At 40.3% G+C, this 22210-nt stretch overlaps 2 protein-coding genes across 3 annotated transcripts; one reads left to right on the top strand and one right to left on the bottom strand.

The window, feature by feature from the left end:
- The first annotated feature begins 8403 nt into the window (after positions 1 to 8403).
- On the top strand, positions 8404 to 14743 carry LOC137966022 (BEL1-like homeodomain protein 9). 2 transcript variants are annotated; one of them, XR_011116174.1, is made up of 5 exons: positions 8404 to 9603; positions 12061 to 12422; positions 12799 to 12859; positions 13208 to 13871; positions 14217 to 14743. XR_011116174.1 is itself a non-coding variant. In XM_068812461.1 (4 exons), the coding sequence occupies exons 1-4, from the start codon at positions 8752 to 8754 to the stop codon at positions 13733 to 13735; spliced, it is 1803 nt and encodes a 600-aa protein (XP_068668562.1). In that variant the 5' UTR covers positions 8404 to 8751; the 3' UTR covers positions 13736 to 13872. The 2 variants fall into 2 exon arrangements, 1 of the variants encoding a protein (XP_068668562.1); XM_068812461.1 differs by lacking the exon at positions 14217 to 14743 and having other exon boundaries at positions 13208 to 13872.
- Positions 14744 to 16263: 1520 nt separating this feature from the next.
- LOC137965305 (uncharacterized mitochondrial protein AtMg00810-like) lies at positions 16264 to 17072 on the bottom strand. The gene is made up of 2 exons (XM_068811625.1): positions 17002 to 17072; positions 16264 to 16900 (listed from the first exon to the last, which is right to left on the bottom strand). Exons 1-2 carry the CDS (start codon positions 17070 to 17072, stop codon positions 16264 to 16266), a joined length of 708 nt encoding a protein of 235 aa, XP_068667726.1.
- Between the last annotated feature and the right edge of the window lie 5138 nt (positions 17073 to 22210).

The following is a 22210-nucleotide window of genomic DNA, read 5'->3' as shown; positions in this document are numbered from 1 at the left end:
CGGAGAATTTAGGTCAACTCACTTTGGGATGGCCAAAATTATTCGTCAAGATAGAGGCTGCACTGTCTTCTTCCGGAACGGTGACCTTCCCCTCTGAGACCCTAACAAGACGTGTCTCGATTGTGGTTCATTTCTCAGACGTGTCAATGGAAGAATGACGCATCATCTTTCTTACTGTTTTGCTCATATCCTGGAGTATGGCAAGTATTTTCTCCAATATTGAAGAATCGCTCATTGTGTTCTTGCTTTGATACCAAGTTGTTGCGGTCCCGGATCTCACACAACGAGTCGCTGGGAAGAAGGAGGAGAAACCCAAGCTCAAAAGGGAACTTGAAACCTTAAGTTCATTGAGGAGAATGCACATCCTTAGGTTCGTTGAGAAAAATACACACCCTAGAGCTCACTGCGGAGATTTCCAAATCCCTTATTTAACCTAAAATCAAGACTTCCCTTTTCTCATTCCTTTCACCCTTAAGTAGGGTTCAAGCTAACAAGGTTCAAGCGCACAAAATTATAGATATGCCCCTCCATGATATTTAACTTTAAAAAGTAAATTAACTTAATGACTAAGTAACTGACTCAGTCACGACGCCTCTGAATGACTCGACCAGCAATAGGGTCCATAACAAAAACCCTAACAATGATGCCCCCAAATATAAAAAGAAAATTAGGGCAACCAGATTACAAGTGTAAATCTCCAAACTACCCTTAATGAAACAGAAATCAATATATCGTGGATCCGATAGGGGCTCTGCCCTCACACCCTCGAGAGGGGGGTTCCCCGCCCCCCTCCTAACCCCCACAACGACCTTACCCGGAAGGTCAATCCACATACTAACTCAGCGTAGGACATTGATTTGGCTCCAAAACTTAACACACCCGAGGGTGCGGTAGAAATTATAGAGGTTAAGCAAGAAGTGATAGGAATGGCTCGGGTCCTTCAAGATCAGACAATTGGGTATACACTCATTGTGGTGGATTGCACCATTTGGTGGATACCTGTTGGAAGCTTCATGGCAAACCAGACCGGGTCACTATCAACCAAGCCTCGGTTCAAAATGAGGAATGTTGCCTAGTCCAAGTCACAACAAGGAAATCAAACTCTCATTGATGATAGTTATGATCTCTTCCAAAAAATGAAAATTGTGATGGTATCTCCTCCATCTTCTCCAACACCTTCAACTACTATTACTACCACCACTACTTCAAGCATGCTTTTAACCACTTCCTCCTCGTTGATTTTCAAGACTAAGCGGATTTATCTTATGGAGAAAAAGAGAGAGGGATTCATTGGGAGAAAATACGAGGAAAAAAGGGCTATGAACTTGTCCTAACCCTCCCCCTGAGGCTCAATTTATAAATGAATAAGATTATAATATTATAATAATACCCCTAAAACTTAAACTAATTACATCAATGTCATCTTTATGAGATAACTCTTTATGTACTATAATGTCATCAATCGTGGGCCTATGGACCTTCTCCTTGGTATGTAGGCTTGAGCCCATCTTTCACCTCTCTTGGATATGTGGATCTTACTTAGTCTTGTGGGCTTGAGCCCATCTTCCATACACTTAGACGTGTGGGCCTTCCTTGGTGATATGGGCTTGGGTCCATCTCCAACTCTCCTCTTCATCTTGGATTATAGACTCTGGGGCCTCTGAGTATCTTATAGGCGATAAGAATTTGTTACATTCTCTATCTCCATGTCTACCAAGTAACTTTATTACCATTGTCGACGGATCCCAAACCAAAGTTCTTGGGAAGGGATCATCCCTTGTTAATCCATCTCTTTTGCTTATTGATGTTTTATTTGTCTCTCAATTTTCTTTAAACTTGTTATCTATTAGCCAGTTAACCAAACATTTTAATTGTTAAGTTGTGGAGCCTAATTGATGCACAGAGTTGGTCACGGATCAACCTTCGCGGTAAGGTCGCCGTGGGGTTGGAAGGGGGCGGAGCCCCCGTTCGATCCACGATATATTGACTATTATTTCATTAAGGGCAGTTTGAGAATTTTACTCTTGTATAGCGGTTGCCCTAATTTTCTCTTTATAATTGAGGGGCGCCACTATTAGGGTTTAATCATCTTAATCCAAGGAGCATCTTGAGTTGCAGCCCGAGAGGTTAGAGAGAAACACCTGTAAGTGTGTGATTTCTCTTGTAAACTATTTCATCTTCATAGTGGATTACTACAACGGCGGAAGACAAGACGTAGTTTCACCTTGAGGTGAACCTGTATAAATCTTTTTGTTTGCTTTCGTGCTTGCTTTTCCTTTATTCCATGATTATTATTATTGTTCTCGTTAATTTAAAATTAGGGCATTTAATTCCTAACATTAATTGCTCCATCACCACCTCACCTTCTTCTTGTGTCTTCTAGGATCTCACAACGAAACTGATGATTGGTGGCGATCATGAACAGGGGGCCTGTATTAATTGAACTTGCCTCTAATCACTAGGAATGTTACTTATATGGCAGAGGCAAGTTATGGCACAACTAGCTTGGTCATCCATCCACCACAACACTTCAGTACTTATTTCCATCCTTAAAAGTTTTACCAAATTTCAATTCTGAATTTTGTCAATTAAGCAAACACCAGAGGACATCATATTCTCCTTGAACTGAACTTAAAGGTATTGCTCCATTTTCATTAATTCATTCTAATGTATGGGGACTCTGTGTCTTGAACATATCTCAAGTACTTTGTCACCTTTGTTGATGACTTTACTTGAGTCACATGACTCTTTCTTTTTAAAGAACTATTTGAAATTTTCTCCCTATTCGAATTTTTTAAGTTGTGGTGTCTACTCACTTTGCAAAACAAATACAAGTGTTTCGATTAGATAATGCTAAAGAGTGCCTATCTAGTGATTTTCAATCATTTTGTCATGATAATGGCATTATTCATCAAACATCATGTGCCTAAACCCCTCAATAAAATGGTGTAACTGAAAGAAAAAACCAATATCTCCATGAAGTAGCTCATGGCTTCCTCTACTCTATCAAGGTACCCTACTTCTATTGGCCTCGTACCATTCTTACAACTTGCTTTCTTATTAATAGGCTACCTTCGTCAGTCCTTAGCCATAAATTATCATACTCATTATTATTTCCATTTGAAGACTTCTTTCCCTTCCTTTGAAATTTTTTGGTTGCACATCCTTTGTTCATATCACATCTCCTTAAAAGAGTAAACTTGAGCCGAAATCACTTAAGTGCATTTTTTTTGGGTTACTCTAGTATCCAAAAAAGCTATGTCTATTATAATCCCTCTCTTAAAAGGATAATTGCCTCGAGGGATGTCGCCTATTTTTAGTATGCACCCTTTTATTTTTTCAAAAGATGCACCCCCGGGTCTTTCATCAATGCCACCATCTCCAAAACTAGTTGTGCCCCTTGATGCAAATCTTCCTCTGCCCCTCTGAAGACTCGGCCAACACCACACTTGTGGAGTTTACGGATCCCTCTAAGGCTTTGAAACATCCAGGATGGAATGTTGCTATGGAAGAAAAAATGCATGCCTTATATGAGAATCATACTTAGGCCCTTGTTCATCTTCCTCCCGGCAAGAAACCCATGGGTTGTGAATGAGGTTTTACTATAAAACATAATCCTGATAGTTTTGTTGCTCGCCTCAAAGCTCGACTCGTTGCCAAGGGATACACTCAGTGTTATGGAGTGGATTATGAGGAAACTTTTTCCCCAGTGGTTAAATTAAACTTTGTACACATCTTATTATCTCTAAATGCTAATTCCTTTTGGCATGTATTTCAATTAGATGTCAAAAATGATATTTTGAATGGGGACATAAAAGAGGAGATATGTTTGCATCAACCACTTGGTTTGTGGTTGAGGGGTTTCGACTTAAACAATCTCCTCTGGCTTGGTTTGATAAATTTATTCTAGCAATGTTATGGTTTGGATTGAACTGGTGCTCAGTAGTTCATTTTGTCTTCATCAAGGATACCTTACAAGGGAAAGTAATACTAGCAGATTATGTGGATGATATTGTCTTAATCGGTAGTGATGGAAACATCATAAAAGAAGTCAAAGAAAAGATAATGTCAAGAATTTAAATAAAAGATCTTGGACTTCTAAAATATTTTCTGAGAATTGAGATATTCCAGTCCAAGCATGGAATTGTATTATCTCAGAGAAAGTATGTTTGGGTCTACTAGAAGATACATGGAAGATGGGGAGTCGACATGCAAATACTCCTATGAATGCTAATGTAAAGTTATGTGCAAGCTCTGGAGAAGATGTTGATATAGGTAAATATTAGAATTTTATGGGAAGATTGATCTATGGTGAGAAGACCAGATATATCATATGCAGTGAGTGTGGCGAGTCAATATATGCACAAACCACAATTTACCCATTGGCAAACCTTGGAAAGGATACTAAGATATTTAAAAAGAGCTCCGCAAAAAGGGATTCTCTATACGAATCATGGTCACTATAACATAGAAGGTTTCTCATATGTAGATTGGGTTGGATCACCCGTTGACAGGAAGTCCATTCGGGGTAATGTACCTTAGTTGGAGGTAACCTAGTAACATGGAGAAACAAAAAGTTGAATGTGGTTGCAAGGTCCAATGCAGGGGCAAAGTATAGAGCTATGACCCACATAGTAAGTTAGTTTATATGGATCAGTTCCCTTCTTACTAAATTGAAATTCTATAAAGGAGCTTCTATAAAATTATATTGTGACAACCAAGTGTCTATTCATATCACTTCAAATCATGTCTTCCATGAGAGGACAAAACACATTGAGGTAGACTGTCATTTTATACGAGAGAAATTTTAGGCTGGTATCTTATCTCTTAGTCATGTTTGATCGGAAGGGCAAGTGACAGACATTCTCACAAAACCAGTTACATTCAAGATCTTAACCACTATGAGCGGCAAGTTGGGTATCTACAATGTTTTCTCCCCATCAGCTTGAAGGGGAGTGTTAGAAGACACCTCAAGTGGCATTAAGCTAATATGCATGTCCACGTCAAGTAGGTGGCACAAAGGGTAAATAAGTGTTATCTCATAAGGATGACATAAGGGTGTAATTATGTAAGATGATGTATAGACACTTATGCCTTTTCCTTTTTGAAAGGTTGTAGCCTTAAAAGGCATTGTAATCATTATAACACTCTCTCATAAACTATAAATAAAAGCTCACAGTGAGGGGTAGATCATTCAAACCTTCCCCTCTTCTCTCAAATTTTTCCCTAGCCTTTTTCCCTTCTCCCAAGCTCTCATGAGCTCCATCTCTCTCTAGCCTTCTCTCTTTTTCCTCTTCTCTTCTTTCTTCCTCTCCTTTCTTCTCCTCTTCTTCTTTTTCCTCTCCTCTCCCACCACTTTAATCGAGGACCTTATCACGGGATCCTAAATCCAACAAAGTAAAAAAAAAAAAGGGAAAGAAAGAAGTAAAGTAGAGTGAGAGAGGGAGAGAGGGAGATTGAAATAGAACTAAAAGGAAAAGAGAAAAAGAGACGAGAAAGGAGGGGAAAGGTACTAACCATGAATTTGAGAGGAGAAGGAGAGATTAGGAAAGGCTTGACTAATCTCTTCCTCCAACCAACAAATCGTCTTCTCAGGCCTATTGAGATGGTCTTGTCTGTTTGACAAAAAATGCTGCCAAAAATTTTCTTTGGGCCTATTTCGTGCTACAAGACATACTTAATGTGCACTATTATTGTCGTAAGTTTTTATTATAATCAAAATGATTGTAAACGGGGATCTTCCAAACAATAAAAGTTTTCTTAGGGCAAGCAACTTTTGGTCGAAAATCTTTTACCTATGAAAAATAAAATTCACCAATAAAGACAAAGGTGTAAAGATTGTTTTACTAGTGAAAATAATTTCATCGGAAAACTATTTTTTTTTGTAGTGTGTTACACGTATAATTTAGTAAAACACTAATAAACCTACCTAAGTTTTACTAATAAGACCTAAATTAATAGCTTATAATGAAATAATTAGGTAACATGTTGAATTGTAAACTATAAGTATGTACCATTTTTTTAATGGTAACATGTAATAACTTTTGTGCACTCAAAGATTTTAACTTATGAAGTTAAACAAATATTTAAAATTACAAATAATTAAAATGGTACATAGGGATGAGATTAAAATATTAAATAAGTATGTATACAACAAAATGATATAAATAAAAAATAAATATTAGTAGTTAATATATAATATGAATTAAAATAATAAAAATAAATTAATTAATATTTGAGCCACAATTCGAAAGTAATTTGTATCAATGAACGTGTGTTCTTGGAAGGTAGGCCTGCATATGAGTTCCACACTAGAATTCCTCTTTCTTTTGATATTTTACATTTGTAATTTGTGTAAGAGCTATTTATTAATTTATTATAACAAAATATGTCATACTTATGTTGTTATGTTATTTATTGTCTTACCACATACATTCCAAGCTCCTCACTTTTAGTTTTTCAAGAGTATTTAGAATTTCCATTCTATATTGTTATGTGTGCATACTAATGTAATTAAATTAAATTTTTTATTTTTCATAATTTTTTTGTGATTTTCTAAGACATGACTCCTAGGCTTTCATGTAGTCCAAACAGACAATTGGATACATACTTCCTCCAAATATATGCATCTTGAATTTAATTAATATAATTTTAAAAAGTTATATAGGTATGCTAAAAGTAATTATTTTTATAAAATTTATTAAAAACAATTTTTAGTGTAGCACATGTGACACCCATGTTTATAGAGCCAATATATACTTGATTCTAAGGGTATGTTTGGAAAATGTAAAAAAATAAAAAATAAAAAAATCATTTTTCCAGTGAAAATATAGATTTTCAAAGAGAAAAGAAAATATAAGAGAAATTTATTTTTCTCTCTTAGTTAATGGATTTATTTCTAAAAAAACACATAAAATTAAGAGAAAATCATCAAAATTCTAAAGTATTACTAATTTTTATTTTGTACTTACTAAATAAATTTTTTTTATATATTTTCTCTCTCTTCTTCGTATTCAAACAGAGAAAAAAAAACCCTTTATTTATTTTTTTTATTTATTTTTTTCTTTCTCTTCCTGTGTTCTAAACTCACTTTCTCAAGTCCCTTGGTATAAACACACTTAGACATTTATTTTTGCGCTTTGTCATTATTAATTAATCCACTTAACAAGAAGCACAATATTTGAGAGAGAGACATCAGCTAGAGGCAGTGAAATTGAGGGACATTAGTCACTGAACAAATCGCGGAGAATTTTGTCCGGACTTTTTTGTCGTGGAAGACCTCCCTGTCCACAATAATTAATTACTGATCAAACCCTGGACGTACTCGTTTTCCGATTTCTTCAGAATCTCTCCCGTGAACGCATCCCTTGCCTTCCGTCTACAATAGAGGAACGCCTACTTGCAGATACGTATACGGTCGACAGTACACCGTTCGTCGACATGTCCGGGAGTTCAACGGAGGGGGCAGTGGGGCAGGGACGGCCTTCAGCAAACGCAGCGGCTGCGCCATTGCTCCGCTCGAGAAAAATTCACAACTCCGGAGAAGATTTCCTTTCTTTTTCGGGAAACAAAGAAAATATATTTTCCGGGGTTTTTCCTGCGGAACTTTTTACCAGCGTCCGTTGACGGGCCGAACAGTTCTCGCTTTCTGCCTCTTCCTCCGTGAATATCACGGAAGCCATTTCTTTAATCCCGTCTTTCCTCTTTAGCCTTGAGCAAAAGAGCGCGAAAGGAGTGAGCAGATCTTTCCACCATTTTCGTCTTTCCTGTAAAGAAAGCGCAGGAAATGAACAGTAGGAGGCACGGGTGTTTAATCAGAAAGTTTCCTTAAAACCCTCCGTTTGGGTAATCGACGGCAGTCACGGGCGGTCAGGTCCCCGCAAGCAATAGATCTGGCGGTCGCCAGCCCCCCTACCCACCCGCAGTGCCCGTACTCGCCGACGTCATTTTGACCGTCTTCTTACTCTTCCTTTATTTTTCAAAACCGTACGGCCTCCCCTGTCAGATGCCCGACGCGTGGTGGACGATGACGACAACCGGAAAATAACCAAACTGCCCCTGATCGAGATGGCGATTAAGAGAAGGGGGGGTTAATCGGTAATTTCATTGGGAGTAAAATAAATAAATACGAGGTAGGTTTGGGTAATGTAGTAAAAAAAAAAAAATGATGTGAGGATCGAGGAGTACGTTAAAGCCTTAAAGGTGGGGGCTCTCCACCTGCGTCAGCAGCACCTGTTCCAGGCTAGGCTACAGCGGCTTCTCTAAAATCTGAACCTAAGAAAAGCTATCTTCTTTCTCTTTTTTAGTTTTTACACTCCATCTTCTCCAAAATCCACTGTCAGACGTTCTTACTGACCCTGGACTGGCGTCTTGCTGTCCTCTTTTCAGCTCCTCCACCGGCCGTGTCGGTCACCCTAGGTGGGTGCTCAGGCCTTACCTTCATGGCCTCTGCTCCTGCACTCGCGTGGCATCTGTCGGTCACCATCATACCTTTCCTTTCAGCAGTTCTAACCCATTTCTCTCTCTCTCTCTCATTCAGCGAGTTTGCCAGAACTGGAAGTGGAAGAGAAGTAGGGATTAGTAGAGAACTCTAATACATCATCATTAAATCTGGTGTTTTACCTGTCCTTGATACTTTGCATCGTCTCGGTCGGGACTCGGAACTGTTCGTGTTGCCTTTGCTCTACTGTTTAGTTTGCACCTTCCTCAATTAGCCTTCTTTTGATCGGGTTTCAATCCTTTGCCGCTGAGATGTCCGAGGGCTTTGAGCTTGGAGCTTTTCATGTCCCGCAGCAGAGTAGACGTGATAAGCTGCGGAGTTTGGAGGGGTGTACGGGGTTACACTCGGTTTATGATCCCATGGTAGGGTGCGTGACGGGGGATAGTTTCATCCATCCACAGGGTCCGCTCTCTCTTCATCCTGCTGTCAAGGAGGAAAACCTCAGCTTGATGGGTTTCGGACAAACCTTTGAAAGGAGCGATCCCTTCTTTTCTTCTTCTTCGTCTTCCTGCTCCTCTTCTTCTTCTTCCACTTCTTCTTCTTCTTCTCATCTTTTGTTCGATCTTCCGCCTTCTCTTTCTATAAACCCCGGAAGCAGTATGAGTAACCCGTTTCTTTATGCTGCCTCCGAGCCCTCGGGTTTCCGAGATTTCAATCAGTCCTTTCACGATGCTAGAGCTTTATTTAAGCCTCCGCAAACTTTCCCTATGGGTCAAAGCTCGATGCTAGCAACGCAAGGTTTATCGCTCTCGCTCTCTTCTCACACATTCAATGGCGATGCTTCCATGTTAGGCGACAAAGGTGTGGGAAGCTATGCAGTTATTGGTGGAGACATCTCCCGGAGCGCCGGTCCGGTCGGCCCTTTCACGGGTTATGCTGAGGTCTTGAAAGGGTCGAGGTTCTTGAAGCCGGCCCAGCAGCTGCTGGCGGAGTATTGCAACGTCGGTCAGGGAGCTTACTTCGAGAAGATCTCCGCCATGGATGTGGAGATGGAGAGGATGAGTGACAGCGAAATAATCGACGACCCAGTAGGGGTTGGCCCCAGTGCCGACTCTGGGGAGTATCGGAGGAAGAAGACAAGGCTTATATCGATGTTGGATGAGGTATCGGTATCTATCTCGAGTCTACTTTCATCTTCCTGTTGGTCGTTGTTTTTGCTACTTAACGTTCTTTACCATTAAATAGCGTAATAAAAGCTCCCTTTTAAGCTGTTCTCGTCAATGCAGTTCAGTGAGCGAAGAGGATTTTTTTTCTGCATGATGTTTTGTCGGCAGCTTTTCAACTTTCAATTAAAGTTTAGGATTCAATGGCATATATCTCATTGTTGGTAACTGGTGAACGTTTATTCTCTTGCACCCTAACACATCTAGCTCTCACTTTTTGTGCGAGTACAAGAGCATTTCCCTGGTTCTCATTTGCGTCAGTCCATTTACTCTGTATTGGGTTGTTGGGTTGGGAACAGTAACTTGCTTTTGCTGCTCAAGTAACTATTTATTTGTCTCAAACGCAAATAGCTTTCACTATTCCCAAATCGCCTTGTTAGTCGTTATCTAAGGTGTATGCTTGTGTTTCTTCTCAGTAGAGGTTCAAACCTTAGATAAAATTGAAGGTAATTCTACTGGTTTTTTTTTTTTTTTTTTCTGTAAAATTGTTCAGTTTGAAACACATGTCAGGTGGTAGTGATGCATTCTCTCTTTCCAGGCCATAGATCAGTGTCAGCTTCCCTTGTTCAAGGAGGCATCCAAGACTGTCATCTGCCAAGTAGATGTTGACAAGTCTTGTCAATATTAATTAGCCATTTTTATTCGAGGTTTCTGCTTACTGATTTGGAGGTGTCATTTGTGAATCTTCATTATGAGTGGCCGTCAAGATACATTAGAAGGTGATCATTTTAGTCGTGTAGTTTCAGGGTACTTAAGACTACTATACATAAGATTTTCAACTGTAATCCTAACTAAACATAGTATTTTCAAAGGTTAGGTTGGCCATTAACGGTGAATGCTAGACATTATGTTGTGGTAATGTTAGATTACATTAAAGTGTGAAACAAGCGAGAGTTCAGTATCTGTCTTGTCCATTTTGGAATTGCTTACAAGCCAGCCTTCTCATTTTTCTCCAAATGGATAACTTTTTTGTAGTATTGGTTGTGTTCTTATTGATTATCTCATATAACTGTAACTCTTCTGTAGTGGAACTTCCTATTCCATAAATTGGATTAGCATCTGATCTTTATACAGGGTAACATGGATGACCTAAAAGGTGCTTTTCTTGAAGCCATTAAGTCTACCATAGTTATGGATTGATTTTCACCTTTCTTGCTAATTTGTGGTCTTATATAAAGCTCAAAGCTGATGAAGAGTCCAAAAGATATAAATAGTGTTGAATGTCATTAACTTGTTGGTGAGGCATGTATACGAGATGAAGCTTATTATTTTACAAGGGTTTTCCTATATGTTTTAGCTTGCTTTCGCACCAAATTTATTTTGTTGCCTCTATAGAATTTTGTATGTAAATATGTGATTAACTTAACTTACTTTTAGTTACAATATGAGTGGCTATATGTTAAAATAATAAGCTCGGTTCGTTATCAATTATAGTGACATATTGTACCATTTATTTGTACATAAAGTAGTTCTATCTTGTCTGCTGCTGCACCTGCCACCAATTGGGTGCCTAGAATTGTTACAGTATCACTTACTATTGGTAAGAGTTGGTTGCCTAGATACCACCCCTGAAATATGGCATACATATCTATCTCACCTGGACTCTGAAATTTTGTGTTCATACACCTATGACATTGCTGTAATTATTTACATGCCATATCAGTTAGTGCTTTTAGCTAACTCTAATATCTTTAGTATGTTAAAAGACACGATGAGTTGTTCAATGTTTGCCAGCGCAAGTCATGTAGGGCTGACTTGATCAATTTATGGGCATGTCTCCCATCACTTTTTCTAGGATGAGTGTTTAGTTGGTCTTATATTACTTTTATGGGTCCACATTGAATTACTCATAAATCTGGACTGTAAAAGACTTGTAATATCACAGGCATGTGAGTATTTATGTCTTTTTTGTATGCCAAACATGAGTTAAATATGTTAGTAATTTTTCTGATATCAGAGGGTTGCATTGTTATTATTTGAAACCTATGGATGTGCAGTAACCCATAAATAAAGCCTATGTAGGCTAATTGGAAATAAAGCCACTAAATATTAGCTGTGTAGAATTTTGTGGAAACATTCTATATAGGAGTTGCCATTTCTGCGCTCATTCAGCACCTTTTTATAGATTTTTTTGTTCTCACTTGATTGTTTTTGAGGGGTGGGCATACCCCCATGTGAATAGGTCCTATTCACAGCTCCACTGGATTGGTTGGAAACAGATTTGCTGTTCCATGTGGAGCAGCAGATCTTAACTTGGTCTTCAGTTCCTGTTTATTTTACTTTTTATCTGGTTTCCCCTGATTCATACTGTTCCTATTGTGATTTTTCTGTAATGGACACATTCTCTCTCTCTCTCTCTCTCTCTCTTTCATTCTGGTTTTGGCTCTTTTGTTATAGGTTTACAGGAGATACAAACAATACCACCAACAAATGCAAGCCGTTGTTGCATCATTTGAATCTGTACATGGTCTCACTATGGCAGCCCCTTTCACATCTTTGGCTTTGAAAACTTTATCAAAGCACTTCCAGTGCTTAAAAGATGCAATCAATGATCAGCTCCGCAAATCTATTGGTGAAGAAAGCTTTGTTAAGGACGATGTTCCTAAGTTCAGGATAATCGATCACAGCCTTCACCATCAACAAGCAGCTCATAGCCCAGGCATTCTTGAGCAACCTCATATTTGGCGTCCTCAAAGAGGGCTTCCTGAACGAGCAGTAGCTGTTCTCCGAGCATGGTTGTTTGAACACTTTTTGCATCCGTAAGTAGATCTAGCTTTTTTTCTCCATCCTGTAAATTAAAAGCTGAGTCATAAAAGGTTGAAAGGGCAGTGCAATGTACAAGTAAAGCTTGCCAAAATGGCATGGTAAACCTTTTTTGCACTATGCCTTCAGAGCTGCCTAATGCGATGCAGTTGGTCTGCAGTTGATGTTGTATGTTTTATAGATGCTTTCCAAAATTAAATGTGGGGCTGAGTTCTCCATCTAAGTTGAATCTCATTTCATTTGTTTCTTTTGGTAACCCCAATCTGTCTTGAGGATCTCTGGCTTTTGTAACCATCAAAGTTCACCTAGTGATCTTGCATTGAAAGATAAGTTTGTTGATCTTTCTTATCAACTATTTGTTATTTTCTCCAGGTATCCAACTGACACAGACAAGCAGATGTTGGCCAAGCAGACTGGTCTCTCTAGGAACCAGGTAATTAAAGTTCTTCCCGTCTTCCTGGTGAATCAGATATTGCACTAGAGTATCTTGTGTGCTCTTTTTGAATCAAAGTTTATTGAACCCATCCTTTTGTAGTCTTGCCGATTACTAACCTTTAAACTGGATCAGTTGATTCGACCTGATTTTCACATTATACCAGCTTATGGGTAGATTAATAGGATGCAGAAGTTACCTTTATAATGCCCTTAGTGAACATTCTTAAGGCTTTGGCTGATGCACCGGTACTTGTTGGGTTAAAAAGAATATGGTGAACCATTCATCTCTTACCAAATGGTGTTTTTATAATATAAAACCATATCATAATCAATGATGTATGTGTAGGTCTCAAACTGGTTCATCAATGCTAGAGTGAGGCTCTGGAAACCCATGGTTGAAGAAATCCATTCTCTAGAAATGAGTCAAGGTCAAAAGGTTTCAGAAGGTGATGGCCAGAATGTGAACAAACAAAGCAGTTCTCATGTAGATCCGATTATCACTTCCAGTGAACCTTTTCAGAATAGCTCTATCAAAAGAAACCAAGATATATCTGCAAAACGGTGTGGGAATGAACTTTCTGAGATTCCAAACGGTAGTGGTCAGTTGATGAATTTCACTTATGACAGCATGGCCAGCCATCTACCTCCAGTTGGAGTTGGTGGGAGCATGGCACGTGGAAATGCTGGTGTTTCCCTCACTTTAGGGCTCCATCAAAACAATGTGACCTACTTGTCTGAACCTCTGCCTTTGGCTGTCCCTCATTTTGGCATTGAGGAGAGCAATAATGCCTATGGTTTTGGTGGGTTTGATAACCAAAGCAGACAATTAAAAAGGGATCTTGGAGGGCATTACCTACATGACTTTGTGGGTTGATATTGATAATTAACGTCAGCCACTTTCTTTCTCACCTTCTGAATCTAGAGGGGACTACTATGTACCCAGTGCTGCTGATCATCAAGGTTTTGGACGAGCAGAATTGATGGAAGAATTTCTTTTCATGGTCTAAAAGGTATGCAAGGCTTTATATCTATATGTCTATCTATATATCTATATGTTTAGACACTCTTCCTTCTACTGTGAACACCTCTGGATAGAGGGTAGTTGTCAGTACTTGGTAATCAGCTTCATTTGCAAGTAGTAACATCTCAGACCTTTCTGGGTCGATCTTTTCAGATCACCAAAATTGAGTTGGTCGTGAAAACCATTAGTGGGTTTCAGCAGTATCCCAATAATGTTGAAGTATTGCATGGGTTCAGTTGATAAGTGCTTTTTTGGTCCTCGTAAAGAGATTGGTAATGATTGTCTATCTTTATGTCCGAATCTCATTATGTAGAGCTTCGCTGGTGTGTCGCAGGGAAAAAAAGAGGGTCTTATTCATCTCTGCTGCGATCAGTTCAAAATTCGAAACTCGTGATGTTGAGGATAATAACGCGGATACTAATGTAAAGGAGAAGTGGAAAGATTCTCTTACGTCAAATAAAAAGGGTGCTCCTGTGTTGTACCGTTCTTGAGTTTGTGAAACTGAAATGAGCTCTATCTGGCAAATGACCCTGTAGACTTCTGGGAGTGGAAGCTCCATATTTGGCTCCGACTGTTTGTGAAGTATCGGTGTACTGCTTTGCACTGTTTCAAGCTTTTCTTATGGTGGGACAAATGGTTTTAAGTCTCCGAAAGTGCTACCGACTGGATCATCCTGAACCTCGGGCTGGGGCCGGACCTGCCTGGTGTTTACTGTCTACGTTTATTTTTTTTGTCCTTCTTTGGAGGCTTATTGAGCAATAATACCTTAGGTGATGAAGATTGGCTAATGAGTATTTAGATTTTCTTATGTATAATTCAGAAATCGTAAGTTATGAGAGAAATCTGGTATAATCAATTAAATCGTTGGGTGTCAAATTATTTTTACGGTATATGACAGTCTTACCTTCTTTTTAAAACTCGATCATCTCCAAGCTCTTTGCCTCTAATGAAATACAATAATTCTAACAAAAAACATACACTGAAAGAGAAAATTGAGTTACTCTTCTCCCCTTCTCTGTGGCAATAGAAGTGGGAATCCTCTTTCATTTTCCAAAAAAAAGTTCTCAGCTATTCTCCACATCAACTCATAGTAGGGATGAGTTGATTGATCATGATTCAGTCGAGTGAACTCAGGATGAGTAAAAGCATGTCAGAGTTTTTGTAAAAACCTGCTACATGCAAGTTTGAGTACGTGTGTCCAAGTCTAAAACTGTACGTTGAGTCTACCTGTTCCATAAAAGACGAGAAGTTCGAATTTGTGTGGAAGAACTTGTTAAGAAACATGGATAAATTAGAGAAGAGAAAGGAGATAAGAGTGAAAGACATGTATAAGGGAAAAAATATGCGATCAACATAAAGGGATTTACATCTCTCTTTTCTCTCATTTGCAATCTCGAAAAATGGTATATCTTTCACTGTTTATCTCAAAACAGGTTGAGTGGTTTCAAATTTAGCTTTTTTTTTTCTCACTTTGATGGGCACATAGGAATGGGTGTATTTAATTTATTGATTCCTTATTACAAAATCTACTTATACAAGAGGCGTCGAGTCTGCTTAAGTTGCAAAGCAGGTCTCTTGCATTGTAACTGGACCTTGTGTAGGCTAGTCCAAAATTCTATTTCAGGCTTTTTAGATAGTCTGTGTGCCTGGTCTTGTTGTGTTGGAGATCAAGTTAGTTACATATTTACTTGGAAAAGGTATTGGATTCCTTAAGATTCGAAATGTATAGACAAATTGGTGTTGTGTATGAAAACAATTTTCAAAATTCACCACACTGATTGGGTGATATGCTTTCATTAATTTATAAGACTGATATCTCAATTACAGGGATTTATAATTGATTACATGAGATTTGATTTGTACAGAAAATGAATGATTAAGCTTGATTAGCTCTTATAATGGAAGGTCAAATTCCTCTGCAAGGAAGGCCCTAAACAGGGCAATGATTCTCAATTGATTTTCAATCACTCTCTTAAGGTAGTATCTTCAACAGCCCCCCGCAAGCTAAGCGTCGGATTAGGACAGACGTGTAGCTTGAATCGAAAAAATTGAAATAGAGGCCGAGAGACGCTTTTGGTAAAAATATCCGCAACTTATAAGTAAGAGGGCACATATTGAGTGCGAATCTTTCCAGCAACAACAAGTTCACGTAGAAAGTGAATGTCTAACTCAACATGTTTGGCCTGCTTGTGGACAATAGGGTTGGAGCTCAAGAAAAGAACGTTTTGTTTATCGCATAAGAGAAGTGGCTGCTCGGGAATGGAAACTTTGAGATCACGAAGAAGACGGGTGAGCCAGAGAAGTTCGGCGGCCGTGAGAGCAAGAGCACGATATTCAGACTCACAGCTGGAACAATAAACTGTAGGTTGCTTCTTGGCACTTCAGGAGACTAAGTTGTCACCAAGGTAAATAGAGTAACCCGAGGTGGAGCGACGAGAGTCAGGATATCCGGCCCAGTCAGCATTAGAATAAGCAATTAAAGATCTTGGCGAAGCAAATGGACGGAAGGACAGACCATAATGAAGAGTGCCTTTGACATACCGAAGAATGCGCTTAACAGCAAGGAAGTGGTCAGTAGTGGGAGAGTTTAGAAATTGACTCACTGAGTTGACAACATCAGCAATATCGGGACGCGTGATGGTCAAATATTGAGGAACACCAACATGAGATTTGTAAAGAGTGGGATCCGAAAATAACTGACCATCAAAGGATAGATGCTGAGAAACCACCATAGGAGTGTGAACATGCTTGCTGTCAAGTAATTGAGCCCGGGCAAGGATGTCGCACGCGTATTTCAGCTGACTAAGAAATAGTCCATCAGCGATGGGTGTAGCTTCAAGACCAAGGAAGTAGTTGAGGGAACCCAAGTCCTTTGTAGCGAACTCAGAATGAAGTTTGCTGGCGAAGTTACCAAAAAGAGAGAGGTTGTTGCCCGTAATAATAATATCATTGACATATAAGAGCAAATAAAGGATGTCAGAGTGCCGATGAAAGATGAAGAGCGAAGGGTCAACCCGACTGCAGTGGAAGCCAAGATGAGTAAGGAATGAGCTGAACTGCTGAAACCAAGCTCAAGAGGCTTGCTTGAGGCCATAAAGAGCTTTCTGAAGCTTGCAAACATGATCAGAAAAGCGAGGATCAATATACGCCAGCGGTTGTTCCATATAGACTTGTTCATTGAGATAACCATTGAGGAAAACATTTTTGACATCCAATTGACGGAGAGACCATCGATTAGTAACAACAATCGAGAGCGCAACTCGAATAGTAGTAGCTTTGATGACAGAACTGAAGGTGTCGGTGTAATCGAGACCTGATACTTATGTAAACCCCTTGGCGACGAGATGAGTTTTGAACCGCTCAATAGAATCATCAAGCAAATATTTGGTCCGAAAGACCCATTTAAAACCCACAATATTGTATGACCCGGTTGAGGTACCAAAATCCAGGTACGATTATTTTATAAAGCTTGAACCTCCTCATCCATAGCGGCAAGCTAGGCAGGATTCTTGGCAGCAGATTTGAATCCTTTAGGCTCAGTGGATGTTAAGAGAACATAAAGAAGACCCGAAGAGCCAGAATACGCAAGATCAGCTAAGTGACAGGGTTTGAAAATACCAGCCTTGGCACATGTGAGCATAGGATGAGAACCTATCGGAATAGCAACAACAGGAGCAGTGGGTGGCAGAGCAGTGGATCCAGGGAGAGTGGAATCAGCTGGCGGCAGAGTTCGTCCTATAAGAGAATGAGGGGCCTGCAAAGACTCATCCACAGGATCAATACAAATAACACACGAACGGAAGCCGGATGGAGTAATATGTCGGGAATGGGGCACCGGAAGAGATGGAGGCATGTGATGAGTAGAAGAACTAGGTTCCAGAAAATTGGAATATTGGAGAGAGGACAGGGGTTGAGCTTGAGAAGAAGCTAAAGATGGGAAATGAGTTTCATCAAACTGAGCATGTCTAGTGATATATATCCGAGAGGTGATGGGATCAAGACAACGACAACCCTTGTATGAGGAGCTATATCCTAGAAAGAGGCAAGGAAGACTTCGTAGAGAAAATTTATTAGGCATATAATCACATAAACATAGATAAACACAACAACCAAAAGGATGAAAATTTGCATAATCTAGAGAAAGATCATAAAGAATTTCAAAAGGGGACTTACCTCCGAGAAGTGGTGTGGGCAAGCAGTTGATGATGTAGGCAGCAGTGCTAAAGGCGTCAACCCAGAAGCGAGACATATGGGAATGGAAGAGCAAAGCCAAACCAGTTTTAGTAATATGACTATGTTTGCGTTCAACGCGACCGTTTTGAGCAGGGGTATATGGACATGATAGCTGATGATGAATTCCAGAAGTACGAAGGTGGTTTTGGAAACGATTACTAGTAAATTCGGCACCACCATCGCTTTGAAATTTTTTTATAAGAGCGCAATGTTGGTTTTGCACATATTTTTGAAATTGATGAAAGATATTGTAGAAGTGAGATTTCAATTTCAAAGGATAAATCCAAGTAAAGCGAGAATGATCATCAATAAAAAAAACATAATAGATAAACCCCAAATTCGATGTGACGGGTGAAGGACCCCATATATTGCAATGAATTAATTTTAACACATGAGATGACCTTTTTTCATTGCGAAAATAAGGTAAACAATGACTTTTGGATAGTTGACATGTATCACATAATTTTGAAGATGGTAATAACAAAGTAAGATGAAGCTGACCATTTTTATTCAAGAAAGAAAGAACGAAATGATGAACATGTCCTAAACGAGCATGCCATAAATCATATGAAGCATGCAAAGATTTATTTTTCAAAACGGAAAGAAAGGCGGAGTTGCCACGCTCTAGCACATATAAGCCTCCATCACGTTTACCGGTTGCCACCACCTTTCCCGTTTGGCAATTCTGAATAGTGAAAAATCATTGGTAAATGTAACAGATAAAGGAAAATCATGCATTAATTTACTAATGGACAAAAGATTTTTAGTAAGACGGGGAACCACCAAAATATTTAATAATTTAAGATCTGACGAAGGAGAAAGATGACCGGTATGAGTAATAGGGAGAGACGCACCATTCCCAACAATTACATGATCCTTACTCGTGTAGGTGACAGAATGATCCAGAGAAGTGTGGGCCGGGGTCATGTGAGTCGAGGCACCAGTGTCGATGAACCGGTACGAAGACGCATTTTTGGACATTGAGCATGCTGAATTAGATGATTCAACGAGATGCGCCATGTTGTCATTCCGAGAGTACCATTGTCGACAACGGTCAGCATAATGCCCTTCCTGGCGGCAGATCTGGCAATGCGGTGGTCGGCGACGGTGGTGGAACGACCTTGGCCATGGCCGGAATCGCCGCCTGGGCCCTTATCATGGCCGTGATTGGAGAAGTGGCTCTGCCCGTGACTGGAAGAACCGCTGTGGTGATTTCCACAACCACGATTTTGGCGAGAGGAGCCGCCGGAATGCTGGGAGGGAGCTCGATTTGCTGTGAAGGCAGCTGTGGGAATCACCGTAGCCAAAGGCTCGAGGGATTTCTGGAAGATTTCGAAGCTTTCGCTGCATGACACCAGATTAGAAAAACAAGGGAGGGGTTTTGGGCCATTTAGGCAGAGGAGAAGTCGGAGAACTTTGGGCCGAGACCTTGGAGGAACCAATGAGCCTTATTGGTGTCATCAACCGGACAACAGCTGACATGGAGTTGGTCGCGCAACGCTTTGAACGCACGAGCATAGGTGCTGACTAGACGGGTGCTGCGATTCATTAGTTGGAGGTCGTCTTTGAGACGAATTTCATGGGCCTTTGATCGGTGGCTAAAGGAATTTTCTAGAGCAATCCACACCTCACGGGATGTGGTCAGGCCAACGGCTTTTGCCATGGCCTCTTCGGAAAGAGATGACAGCAAAAGGCTGAGGAGGCGCTAGTCTGTTGCTTTCCATGCCTGAAATTTGGGATTTGGCGTCTGAGAGGAGGGAGGCTCAGACAGAGGCGGTGGCACAAGGGTGCCATCAACGTGAGCCAACAATCCTTGGTTGTCAAGAAGGGGAAGAAATTAACTCTTCCATAGAAGATAATCTGAGGACGAGAGCTTGATGGTGACCATATGAATCAAGGTGTTGAAGGGGAGGAGATCGAAAGAAAAATTTGAGGCCATGAGGATCACAAGATGTTAATCCAGATAAAACTCTGATACCATGAAAACAATTTTCAAAATTCACCACACTGATGGGGTGCTATGCTTTCATTAATTTATAAGAGTGATATCCCAATTACAAGGATTTACAGTTGATTACAAGAGATTTGATTTGTACAGAAAAGGAATGATTGAGCTTGATTAGCTCTTGTAATGGAAGGTCAAATTCCTCTGCAAGGAAGGCCCTAAACAGGGCAATGATTCTCAATTGATTCTCAATCAGTCTCTTAATGCAGTATCTTCAACATTGTTTAGGTTTTTGTAGTCTAGTAGAGCTATTGTAAGTTTATGTTTAGGTAATTGATGTAAATGACCTTTTATGGTTTATATTATAAGTGTTGTATTAATCCAAGTGGTTTCTCAATTCACTCCCGTCTTAAGAAGCTACCTGAGCCAATAATTGGTATTAGAGCAGGCATAAACTTTTTGAAATCAAAATTTTATTTGATTTCATTAAGTTGATTTTAGTGGCATCTCAAGATAAAATGTTCATTCCCAAATGGCAATTAGCTAGCCATCCCCCAATATTTAATGGAGTCAGTTATGCATATTGGAAGGTAAGAATGAAGTTCTTCCTTTAATCGATGATTGACATATAACTAAGAATGAACCATTTAAACCATTAGAAATAGTTTATGGCAACTTGGTCTCCAAAGAATATGGAGAACTCACTAGGAAAGATAACTAGCAACATAGAACAACCTCTAAGACTATTAGCCTTCTTCTATGTGCCTTAGGACCAAATGAGTTTAATAGAGTTTCAACTTGTAAAACAACGAAGAAAATTTGAGATAAATTGGAAGTGACCCATGGAGGAACTAGAATGGTCAATATTAGCGTCCCAAGTCATGGATCACATAACACGGCGAGGGACGGATGGATCCAATGCTGTGAGGGAGTGGGCCCACAGATCTGGACTGCATCTGGACAGCAACAGTGTCTGAGTGAGAGACGGCCCACAGATCTGGGAGGGTAGGGACAGCAGTTTGCTACTGTTGCTTAATGAATCGTGAAATTTTAGTCATCACCGAAGCTCGTCGATATGGAAGGGGCAGCTCGCTAGAGGTTGGCAGGATCGGATGGCTACCTCCTTGCCATCACCGGGAAACGGGAACTCCACCATGGTCTTGCTCGGTGGCCGGACAACAAGGGACCGCTAGTGGCTCAACATCTGAACAGAGCCTTGCTGTTCTGACGAAAATCCGACAGCACTCCTCTGTTGTCGTCGGGCTGAGGGACCTTCTCAACACACAACCACGACTACACTTGTACCCTGCTGTAGGACGCTACCTACCGGTAGTTATCACCGTAGCTCGTCGATATGGACGGGGCAGCTCGCTGGAGGTTGACCAGATCGGATGGCTACCTCCTTGCCGTCAGCGGGAAAAGGGAACTCCACCGTGGTCGTGCTCGGTGGCCGGACAGCAAGGGACCGCCGGTGGCTCAATGTCTGAACAGAGCCCTGCTGTTCTGACGGAAATCCGACAGCACTCCTCTGCTGTCGTCGGGCTCAGGGACCTTCTCAACACACAACTACACTTCTACCCTGCTGTAGGACGCTACCTACTGGCTTTTCTCCGACCACCTCAGCAGCAGCTCCCTGAGATGTCGCTTCGTCTTCCCGTGCCTAGTTTCTACCGTGAAACACCACGAACAGCAGCACCTAAAACCAGAGAAGTTTCGGCTGCTTTTCAATGCTTAGATCTGTAGGAAACCTTATGATTTAACACAATAAGATAGGATTATGGGGGGATAACTAGAGCTCAAGGACCACCCTGAGCTCTAGAAGGAGAGCTCAAATCCTGTTTGGAGATAAAATTAGTTTTAACGATTCATTTCCAATTCTGTCTTACAAATAGTTCACGCCAACATGAGTTTAGGGCAAAAATTATAAAAATGCCCTGGAGGCATATTTAAACCGAAATAGCATAAAAAAAATTTGTAATTAAAAGATGTAGTATACATAGACTCACCCACGGTGCCGCAGAGTTACCCGGCTCGCTATTGAGTTCATAACATCACTCTCCCCCTGGAGAAAGAGCTTATCCCCAAGCTCAATAAATAGGGCCTCTAGTCCGGTAATTGGAGGGCTGGAGTGGAAGCGAAAGCCCGCTTGA

This window comes from Aristolochia californica, unplaced genomic scaffold (genome assembly GCF_029961685.1).
Source record: "Aristolochia californica isolate CCGP_79_NKW_82.1479 unplaced genomic scaffold, dmAriCali1.0.hap1 SCAF_5, whole genome shotgun sequence".
NCBI classification, from domain to species: Eukaryota; Viridiplantae; Streptophyta; class Magnoliopsida; order Piperales; family Aristolochiaceae; genus Aristolochia; species Aristolochia californica.
Note: the sequence above shows the minus strand (reverse complement) of the source record. Positions and strands in the feature narration are given on the sequence as shown.

What these genes read in the sequence shown, in the direction of transcription:
- LOC137966022 (XM_068812461.1), top strand. Translation starts at nt 8,752, where the DNA reads ATGTCCGAGGGCTTTGAGCTTGGAGCTTTTCATGTCCCGCAGCAGAGT. An exon ending in TTATATCGATGTTGGATGAG is followed by an intron (nt 9,604 to 12,060) that starts GTATCGGTATCT and finishes CTTTTGTTATAG; the next exon opens with GTTTACAGGAGATACAAACA. An exon ending in CTGGTCTCTCTAGGAACCAG is followed by an intron (nt 12,860 to 13,207) that starts GTAATTAAAGTT and finishes ATGTATGTGTAG; the next exon opens with GTCTCAAACTGGTTCATCAA.
- LOC137965305 (XM_068811625.1), bottom strand. Translation starts at nt 17,072, where the DNA reads ATGGTTATCTCAATGAACAAGTCTATATGGAACAACCGCTGGCGTATA. An exon ending in ATCCTCGCTTTTCTGATCAT is followed by an intron (nt 16,901 to 17,001) that starts GTTTGCAAGCTT and finishes CTTCCACTGCAG; the next exon opens with TCGGGTTGACCCTTCGCTCT.